The sequence below is a fragment of the Struthio camelus genome, chromosome 1, assembly GCF_040807025.1.
Source record: "Struthio camelus isolate bStrCam1 chromosome 1, bStrCam1.hap1, whole genome shotgun sequence".
NCBI lineage: Eukaryota > Metazoa > Chordata > Aves > Struthioniformes > Struthionidae > Struthio > Struthio camelus.
This window is the reverse complement of record NC_090942.1, coordinates 156,800,822-156,811,608: the sequence shown is the minus strand read 5'-3', so window position 1 is coordinate 156,811,608 and position 10,787 is coordinate 156,800,822. Positions and strand designations below refer to the sequence as shown.

Here is a 10,787-nt window from a genome sequence, read left to right as displayed (position 1 = left end):
TGCGGGGGGTGCTCGTGGCCATAGGAGCGCGTAGGGGCTGGCGTACTGGTTGGTGTCGGTAACAGGAGCGGTGAAGGGCGGGCGGCCCCGGCTCCTGTTTGCCCTTTTTCTCACAGCGCTTGGTAGAAGGGGTCCATATCCTCCCTCTGCTAGGCACGCAGTCGCGTTTAGCTTCCCGGGTTCGTGTTACCTTTTAGCCTGGGTCCTAGCGATAGCAGAGAGGTGTGTTGTTGGGGAAACGGTCTCCTTCCCCCCCCCCCCCTGCCGCCCGTGGCCTTAGTTTTTCAACGTTTGTTGTCCCTTTCTGGTCGTTAACGGCTGTGCCCTCCAGAGCAACGCTGCCTGCAAGGATGGGCTGTATAAGCGTGGGTCAAAAAAAAAAAAAAAAAAAAAAGCTAAACTGAGCATTAGCTGTTGAAACTGCCTTGCTTTCAGAGCTCCGAAGGCGAGATAACTCGAGGCATGAAAAACAGCCGGTTCCTTAGAAAGCACGGTGCAGCCCTGTGCCAAACGCCACGAAATAAAAGCCAGAGGCAGCGCAGGGAACTGAGGCCCTTCGGAAGGATTACCTGGGCTAACCGACCCCCCGCTACCCCCCGCAGGCCTTCCGCTCCCGGCTCCCCTGCGCGGGCAGAGGGGGGCTGCGCGGCCATGGCGGCGCCCCCCCCCCGCCCGCCGCCGCCGCCGCCCGGCGTGCTCGGGAGCCATCTTGTGAGCGGGGATCGTGCCGCCGCCCCCTGCGAGGGCCGGCCCGGCCCGGCGGCACTTGGCAGCCGCCCGCGGGCAGGGCCGGGAAGCCGGAGCGGTGGGGGAGGAGGAGGAGGAGGAGGAGGAGAGCGGAGGCGGGGACCTAGCCGGCCCCAGCCCAGCCCAGCTCAGCGCCTTGCCCCGGCCGGACACGGCGCCCGGGGCGGAGATGGCGGACGAGCCCCAGAAGAAGCCGCACTTGTCGGCCTTGGTGGGCCACACTAACGGGCTCACCAAGCCCGCCTCGCTCGCCGCCGCCGCCCGCGCCGCAGGAGGAGGAGGAGGAGGTGGCGGCGGCGGCGGCAGCGCGACCGCCTCCTCCAAGAAACTCGTGATCAAGAACTTCAGAGGTGGGTGCGGGGCCCGCGGCGCGGCGCTGCCCCGGGGCGGGCGGGGCCGCGGCAGGTGCCAGGGCCGCTGCCCCCGCCGCCCGGCCCTTTCCCGACCTTTGTTTACTGCGGGCCCGGCCGCCTCCCCGCCCCTTCCCCGCGGCGCCCCGCCGAGGGGCGACATGTCGCCGATAGCGGCGGCGGTGGGGCGGGTGGCGCCGCCTCGGAGCGGACGAGCGTTTCGGGGGCCCGTCAACACCTCGGACGCTTCGGGTGTGTTTTCACAACTTTGGCAGCGACTGTGCCAGCGGCCCTCGGCGGGCAGGGTGGGCGCTTGGGTGCGCGGAGCCCGTGCCCGGGGGGGGGGTGGGTGGGCTGTCCGCCCGCTGCGCCGGCCGCGGGTGCGTGGCCTTGCCCTGCCCTGCCCTGCGCGTGGGGGCGGCCACCTTGTTATTGTTGTTTCACGCTTAAGCGGTCACACAGAAAAAAATTCCTTTGGGGGAAATGAGTAAAGCGCGTTGAGAAAGATTGCTACGGATAGCCGTTCCTTGGCTGGTTAGTTTTCAACTACCTGTATAATTTTTTTTTCTTCTCCCCCCCCCCCCCCCCCCCCCACAGAAAGACCCAAATTACCAGATAATTATACTCAGGACACATGGCAAAAACTTCACGAAGCAGTGGGAGCAATACAGAGCAGCATTTCTATTAAGTACAACCTTGAAGAGCTCTACCAGGTAAGATGCGTAGTGTTTATGGTTATTGTAACAGGCAGAGCGTTAACTGCTTTGGGACTTGGAGAGACCTACAGGTTTAACGTGGTGTGTCTTGATTAGTTAGAAGTGGATTGGATGTCCCGGACTGTTTTCTTGGTATTGTTTCTAGCCCGTTTTCACTGTTGTAGAAAAGTGGCTCTTAGGTCCTGGGAAAACTACCAGGGTCTGAGCTCGTGAAAAAGCAAATTATTTTGGGATACCTGGGAGGCTCCGTCTGGGCAGGGCTGACGTTTTAAGCGTCAGGATACTGAAAATTGGATGTTACCATCGCTTCGTTATGCAGGTGTATAATTTGTGATGATTTCTCTTCCACGTGTGCTTTAGTCTCTAGTGAATACTAAATGTTAAAATATTTGTTAAATGTTAAAATATTGGCTATAATAATAATTAGGCTTCGTCATCAATACATTTTGGGGAATTAAAATTGAGTAGGCAACAAACTATCCCTTCATCTCTGGTTCACATTACTGTTGTATTTTCAAAAGAACTGATGTCTTAAATTTTTGTGTTAAAATGGTGAAAAATTATTGCTGGAACATCTAAACCACGGGATAGGGGATAGGAAGGGTAAAAGAAAGAAATGGGCATGAGCCATTTCTTCCTCACCGTTTTCTCCATTTATGCATGATGTAGTTTTATATTATTGTAAATGTATGTGCTTTGAGATATGCCACTTTAGTACTTTTTTTTTTTACAATAATCGTGTTATCAAAAAACTGCTAATACAATAGGTTGTGCTATGTAGTTGAAGTTAGTTATGAGTTTGTTGTTGGTGCAGATGTTTGATCTGCAGATGTGGATCTCATTGTCAGATCAAGACTTAAGACATCAGTATTGCCATGAAAAATCTTTTAAATGCTCAGCAGAGGTAGGTTTGGAGTTTGGAAAGCATAGACTGTGAGGGAAGAGAAATCCAGTCCACACTGAGGCCATACTCAAAAAGTCAGCATAAATTGGACTCTACGATTAGTTAAGGTATTTAATATATGGGTGTAAAATGGGTGATTAAATAAATCCATATTGTCTTCATATAATTTGGTGCTTTTAAAAGGACCACTTGACCATGATTTCCGCATCTATTATTCCTTACGAGTTTGCAGAGTTTGAATTACATAACATATTTTATGGTTTTAAACTCAGCACGTGAAAAATCCTGCTTTTTCATGCCTGGCAAAAACATGCAGATGCTTTGAATTTTGCCTAACTTGTTTTCAGAAGCTCAGAAATGAGATTATAGTGATATGGGTATGAAATCACTAAGGTATAGACTTGAGTTCTGGCAGAAGAGGAAGAGAGAGATTTCAGATAAACTGCGAAGGGAAAACTCTATTTCTTGCTTTTTCGGCTTGCATGCTCCTTTGCAAAAACTGCACGTTGTAAGGCCAGTATGTCAGGTAGAGGTGCAAACCAGAAAGGTTCTGGTACAGCAGGTAGTGGATGTGAGTGTGTCTTTGCCTATGTACGTACTCTCCTGCCAGAAGAATAAAAGACCAAGTACAGCATCTATTGGAAACCTGATCTGTACTTACAGTTCATTTTTAACAGCTTGATGGTGAGCACAGAGTCCTCAGGGGAATATTTTTGTGTGTGTATCAGTTCTTTTTACTACCAGGGCTTTTTTGTGTGTGCCTTTATCTGACGTTATGAGAGGAAGTGAGAGGCCTACAAGGCTCACGCCAGCCTGCTTTTGAACTTCTTGATTTATCTATCTAATTTGGCATGGTGGCTGAAGAAAGACTGAAGAACAATGATGAGGCTCTCTGGGAAGTCTGAAGGATACTCCTTTCCAAGCATTAGAAGCAGCATGGGATAAAGCATGGAGGTGCTTAGCAGAGATATAGTCAGAGAGCAATCGGAGGGTGATGGGTAATTTTATTTTACTAAAATAGAAATGGTGCCTGGGACTGGTGGTAGTTTGCAAAGATGTTGATAAAGGTAGCTTGTGTTTGATCAGATAGAGAAAGTGAGGCAGTAGGAAGAAATGCCAAGTGAGAAATGAGTGATAAGAGTGATGGAAAAAGAAAATTACCTTTGCAAAAAGGTTTTAAATAAATTGAGAGGGGGCGCCACTGCCTTTGTTGAGAATATAGAGTAGGTAGGAAGGAAAAAAGTCATAATAATGAAGGAAAACAATGAGAGTTCCGACCAGAGCTTTTTTTTTTTTTTTTTTTAATGGAAATCCCATGTCTTGGACAGTATCATAAAATATGTGCAAAATGATTAAGTGAGAATACTGTTGATGTTGTCATCTTACTTCATCTGTTCCTTTTTTTTTTGGTTAGATCAAAAAAAACCATAGGTATTGTGTGATAGTTATTTTTTTAAATATTGCATCAGAGTTGATGAAGCCATTAGTTGATATGCATTTAAATAAAATGACACCAAGTAGGTTAGAATTACCATTGGGAGATATCTGGGAAGCAGATTCGCGCTCTGTTTTGGAAGATAAGCTCTTCAGGATATAAGAACCTATAGAGGAAATAATATAAGTAGTAGCAATTATTTGCATGCTAAAACACAGAAAGAGAAGACTGCTTAAAATAAACCATTAAAGGGGTGATTTGAAACAGAACTTAACTTTGCTAGATTTATGTAGCCAAAGAGTCTGCGGTGTTTTCTGTCATATCGCTGTAGATGTGACAATAACTGTAGCTGTTTCCCAAACTAATTTTACGAAGGGTGAATCAAAGTCAAATCAAACTCCTTCAGAAAGGCAGACGGGAGAGAATCTGAGTAAAATGAAAGCTGAAGGAGGAGGAAATTATTAGATCGTGTTACTATCACCTTCTCTCCCCTTCCCCCGCCGCTCCCCCCAAGAAAGCAGAAACAGCTAGTTAGAGGAGGTACCAAGCTGCTCAGGTGCTTAAGGCTGCAGCTTGAGGTACCTTTTAAGCCAGTACTGCTGCCTAAAGAGGTCCCTCACCTCTGCCTCGCCCCTGCCCTTACACTAGCAGAGGCGTTTGTGTGCTCCTACAGTGAAACAGAGTGACGAACCTTCACTGTTGTTTTTTTTTTTTTGACAACGAATTACGTGCCAGCCCTAAGCAGCATAACATTTCGTATTACGTACAAACAAAGAAATAAAATACCAAAAAAGCTCAAATTTGACAAAAGATGGTGGAAGACCAAGTCCCCGGGAAAACGTTGAGACTTTCTTTCGCGTTCGTTGGTGCTGCCACCAAATTCATCAGCGGAATTGGACACTATAAACCCTCTCGAGCAAAGTGGATCAATTTCAGTTGCCCAAATTAAATAGTGCTTTCAGTCTGACGCGATATTCTCTTCAGTATCATCTCAGAGAATAGAGAAAGTTGAGGTGAAGAAAGAGACGGCTGGATTTTTAGTTCCGCAAATCATGTCTAATGCCTTAGGATAATTTTTATAGAGCGCTGAATGGCCAAAAAAAACTTACTGTAAACTTTGCAGTTCTCATAAAACGTTTGGCTGTCTTCATTGTGATTCATTTTAGATGCTATGATCTATTAATAACATAATTTATTGAAATACAGCACACAATGTATGCCTGGAATAGGCTAAATATAGGCAGCGGTATCAAACAAGGCTACATTTTTCTCTGTGGCATTCTCAGTGACTTCCTTGTGAGGAAAAAAATGTTACTGTAAGACAACATAATTATTGTATAGCCGAACAACAGTATTCTATAGCTGTCCAGAGGAGTCTCAGCATAGTCTAGATTGTCTGCATAACAACTCAGTTTACATTAGTGACCAAAGGAATGTTTGGTTTGGGGCAGAATTGGTGTTCGTAATCAGCTATGGATAAATCCTCGACTGAATATTGTGAGATCCCAATAAATCAATTCAAGGCTTTATTTAGAAGTTAATGCTTTTAGTCTTTCCTCAGTTTACATACTTTATCACTAGTGTATGTGGAAGTGTTCTGAAAAAAAAATAATTTAATAAAATGACAAGACCACAGCTATATTTATTTACAATTTAGAGACAGTGGCTGAAATGTTTAGCTGAGATGTTCATTTCCACCTAAACTGCTGGATGTGAAAGCTGAAATCTACTTACTTAAATGTCTGTGGGGAGAAATGCTTAGTGATTAAGCAGTTCATCTGTAATGATGCCGCAATGTATCAATATTCCAACAATAACTCATCCCTAAAGTTATTAGTAAAAGAAATGAAAATATTCTGTGTGATTGAGCATATACCAAAAAAAGTCTTTGTGTGTGCAGGGGAATGCAAAATACGGACCTACTGAAAGAGTTCTACTGCTGAACAGTATTCACAGGGGAAAAATTATTGTAAAACACACATCTGCAAACACGACCCAGACAGTAATGATGGACCTTATTTTTGGATGAAATCTGACAATGTACGAAGGGGCCAAAAAGAAAAATTTCTTGAAAACTTAATTTTTCTTCATAGTTGGCTAATTTCATTTTAATAACTTCTATTTAGTGAGTTGATAACTGAATTTTTTCTCCTTGGTGTTGGCTCTGATTACACTGGAACAAATATCTGAGTTCATTTAATTTTTTTCCTGTTTATAATCTTTTTTTGTTTTTTAGGCTGTTGAAAATCTCTGTTCTTATAAAGTCTCTGCTACACTGTACAAACAGCTGCGACAAGTCTGTGAAGATCACGTGAAAGCACAAATTCTTCAATTCAGAGAATATCCTTTTCTTGTGCCCAGAAATAGTTAGAATTGAATTTAAATCATTTTTTAATTTTTTTTTTTTAAATTAAACAGGTAATTGCCAGTATTTTAAGAAGTTCTTCATTGAATGCTTGTATTTCTTCAAATCAGCCATGCTCAACTTCTCAACTTTAGTCAGCTGAGGGAATAATTTTTGTTTACAGATAAGCAGCATACCAATAGCAGTTTCCTTTACGTTTTAACAAGAATGTAAATTTTACACATAGCCTGGAAAATTTCAGTAGCACTATGAATCTAAAATCTACAGAGTTTTAACAGCAGGTATTAATCTTTGTGGCAGGTGAGTAGTTCAGTTTGTAATGCAGAGATGCTTGCAGAACCAATAGTAAAGAAAAAAAAAAACCACAACAGTAGTTTTCAGCACCAGTAGTGCATGCCCTCTGTAACAGAATTTTCAAACGTAAAGTGTATCCATCTATTTGACTAATAATAACTGCTGATCAGCAGCAGTGTGTAAGGGAGGCATTCAGCGATCCCTTTAGGTACATTATTTGCGCCTTGGGAAGTTTCTAATTCACTAGTAAAATGGCTGAAAAGATCATTGTCTTCAGTGTATGAATGAACTGTTCTTGAGGCCGCTCCCAAACAACCATAGTTTTGCAGCCAGGCCTTTTAAGGTGCGTTTCTTGATGTTATGCTGGATATCTGCAAGCGATAACCTATTAACCATCCTGCTGCTGGTTACTCATGAGAGAGAGCTCTACGTTGAGGAGAGCACTTGGTAGCCTTTGGGACCTCCAGAACCCTCAAGTTTTAGGGTAAGTCTCCGCCCAGTTTTTTCAAGTTAGGCTTTCCTTTCCTAGCTGAACTGATGAACTGAAGTGCCTGTAGATCTGGAGGTCTGGGTACAGGCGCCGATGTTTTCTGAATCCCATTGTGCTTTGCATGCTGAGAATATGCTTTATGTGGTGGTCATCTTTTGTGTAACAGCCCAATGGTTACACTTGCTCAGGAGGGAGAGTAAGTAGAGCCTAGACCCACCTGGCTGTCCCCGCGTTCCTGGAGAGTGCCTTAGTGAACAGATGCTACAGTACTTCGGGTATTAGCTCTGTTTCCCGGGTCTCTATATGTATTTTTTGTCATAAAATGATTGGTTAAAATAGAAGGACGCTAGGGAGTGGGACCTAGAAGGGGAACCCTCTTTCTGGGTGAAAGCCTTAACTGTGCTTTGGGTTGTGATTCTCTGTTTCTCAGTTCACTTCATTCCCCCGATAGGGGCCTACACTCCTAGAGAAGATGAATTGCTCATGTGCACGCACTCGCTCCCTCCCTCTCTCTCCTTTTTTTTTTTTAAATTTCATTTTATTATCTGGCTTAGTCCCAGCATGTTTGTTGTTGGGAATCGCAGTTAAAGAGTCTGGCTTCTACGTAGCACATAAAGAACCGTGGTGCATAAATCAGCACTGTGAATTCACCTTTTAATTAGACAGCTGATTTTTCAATGGTATTTAATGTGATGCATTTAAAATCTCATCTAGCTAAAAAGTACATTATTATGTCTGATCCAGGGCATACTTTTTGGCTGAGAGTACAGTAGTCTCTTAAACATAAGCGATTTCTGAGAACCAGATCCTTTAGTTGGCTCTAAAGCAGGGTGTAGTCAGTCAGATTTTGCGTCCTTGCTTTTCAGAATTCAACTGATCTTTTCAAGAGATGGTTGAAAACTTGTGTTTTAAAACTTTGACAGAACTGATGATTTGGAGAGTTGAGAATATTTGTATTTTTCAGGTATACCATTTCATATCCCAAGGACATGAGATTAGAGTAATCAGATTTGGTCAGAGTAAGTTGAAGATGATACTGTACGTACGAGGAAGGTAAAACCACATTTGAATTTACTCATATGATATATTAGAGTTCTGAAAGCATAAATAACAACTGAATCTGTTGCGGAATGAAGAAAACTTTGTAGTTAACTCAGAAAGACCTGGAAATGTATATGAAAAGAGCAGCGTGTGGTTTTATTGAGGATCACTTAAAACCATAACTGCTTTTAAAAGATTAGCTTCACTCCCGTTGTGAAGCTAATGTGAACTAACTAAACAAAGAAAATAAACCACCTTCCAATCCAGCTCACCTCAGTTGATGATAAGGTTGTTCTTGATGCTGATGGGTTTTCTTGTTTAAATCTCTATCAAAGTTATGCAGTACAGCCACTAGATGGTGTTTCTGAAGAGCAGTGGGTGTTATCCCTTGAAAACATAGGGAGGCTTTTTGGAGAACTGCCAGTGCTTCTGGGCAGAAGTTTTACAATTAACCCTTTACGCCTAACCAGTCCCAGTAACACTGCAGTATCCACAGAGCAAGACATGCTCAGTGGCTGGCAAAGATCCTCTCTAGAGTTTGGTCTCAGAAGTTACTGGCAAGCTAGTTGTCCTTAATCGGTGCTATACAGATTCTCTGGATAGTCTTTTATTTTTAAAGAAGATAAATAAATGCTGGCAAGATCATTGCAGACAAATGGTAAGTTGAGTAATTGTTCAGAATACAAATCCCTGATGCATGAGATCTGGGAAAAAGGCACGTACTGTGTTTTTACCTCGGGACCGTGTTGTATCTCCTCCTCCAAATTTCAGCATAGCTTTTCACTTTCATTTTTCAGTGGGGGAGGGAAGCGTTGAAAATTATGTTCGGCTGAGTTGTCTTTTTGGACTTTCATAGCTTTCATTGTGGTTATCAGTTGGAATATCACTGAAAAATGTATAGACACCTGTTTTTTATGAGTGGAAAGAAAAGCTGACTAGACTATGCTGAAACTGTTTGCTACTTGTAATTTTAAATAATCGAAGAATCCACAATCTTTACTTTTAGATAGCCCCAGCAGCTGGGTTAATTTGTGACTTTTTCCCCTTTCGCAAGGCAGAGATAAATATCCTGACTGTAAGGATAAGAAATAGGAAAATTCAAAACAAAAACCAAAAAAAACTGTTTAAAGTATCTTCTCTTTCTTTTTCTCTCCCCTTTCTGTCCCATGCCTGCACAGTGAATATTACAGAAAAAATTACTCTTTCAAAAATAATTCGTAGAACTATCCCTTTAAAAAATGCATCACCATAATTGTAGAACAGCATTTTAAAAGGAGAGTCTTCACTGCATTAGGTTTGATTTCAGAAGCCCAAAGTAGTTGAATTTCCATTTCCATTCCTGGAAATACCTGCCTCTCCTGAGGGCGATGGGCAGAGGTATGTGCTTTTTATCTGAAATAAAAATGGAAAGTGTCATAGTAGCTATTCAAAACAAATTAAACCGTATGCTAAAAAGGTTGAAATGGATATTTTTGCCTTGAAAATTGAATTAAGCTGACCTGTAGTTTTGCAAAAATATTTTTCTACTATAAACTGTTCACTTTAATTTTTTTTCTCTTAATTTTTTTTCTCTTTTTTTCTCTGTTGCTTTCTGTTGTTAAAGCAACAACCTGCAGCATATGGCTTTCCTGACCTTTTGCTGAGTTAACGCTTGTCGTATTTAAGGAAAAAATTGGTGTAATTGCTGTTTGATCTTGATAAGCTCAGCTGGAAACTGAGGCAGCTTGAGAACTGCTTCACAAGCAACCGAGTGGAAGGCAGAAACCTTTTGAGGGAGGTGTAGGTGGACAGCTCGGGATAGAAAGCACTGCAGCTCGCCCAGAATTGCCTCAGAAACCTGGGCTACTCTAACGCTAAACTGGAGGCTGGGTAGCCTTTGTGCGAACAAAATTCGAATTGGATTTTGAATGAAAAGGAGTAATAAGCTAAAGAAGTCCCCCTCCCCAAGCATTCTTAATGGAAAGAAAAAGACATTACGTTTACATGTTGTTCTCACTCAGAAGTGAGAAAAATATCTCCATTTTTCTCATAAATTTTAGCAACTAACTTTCATTATGATAAGATGTGTTGCATAACTTATAACTATCTCTGCTTAAAGCTTCTGCTTTAAAAAGTGAACACCATGGCAGCATGTATTTCCAGGTGTTTACTGAAAGTCTTGGCGCTACTGCTTGAATGGCTAATGTATTTCAGTACACTAGATCTTGTGACAGGCTCGTAAAGTTATTTAGTTAATGTTTATGAATTTGGAAACTCTCTGGGATGTACTGGATAGTACTGGTTAGTGGTTAAACAGTATTAATATCAATAAATTACATAACAGTGGCTAGACAAATCGTCCAAAGCTGAGAACAGGTGCATGAGCAGTGAAGGTACGTGTGTATGTGATATAACTTTTCATAAGTTGCTTTATAATTTAAAATGCCATATTACAGTGAAAAGGAA

At 42.5% G+C, this 10,787-nt stretch overlaps 1 protein-coding gene across 4 annotated transcripts in view; it reads left to right on the top strand.

Moving 5' to 3' along the window:
• Window positions 1-831: 831 nt before the first annotated feature.
• The window catches only part of CUL4A (cullin 4A), a 41,747-nt gene continuing 31,791 nt past the window's right edge, over window positions 832-10,787 (top strand). The window contains exons 1-4 of one of the 4 annotated variants that reach the window (XM_068926563.1): window positions 832-1,097; window positions 1,695-1,810; window positions 6,389-6,493; window positions 8,932-9,000. In XM_068926563.1, the coding sequence (XP_068782664.1) occupies window positions 917-1,097; window positions 1,695-1,810; window positions 6,389-6,493; window positions 8,932-9,000 (471 nt within the window). In that variant the 5' untranslated portion in view covers window positions 832-916. Of the gene's footprint in view, window positions 1,098-1,189; window positions 1,350-1,694; window positions 1,811-6,388; window positions 6,494-7,250; window positions 7,296-8,265; window positions 8,355-8,931; window positions 9,001-10,695; window positions 10,715-10,787 lie in introns of those variants that run through there. The other 3 variants (XM_068926557.1, XM_068926573.1, XM_068926581.1) reach the window with 3 other exon arrangements.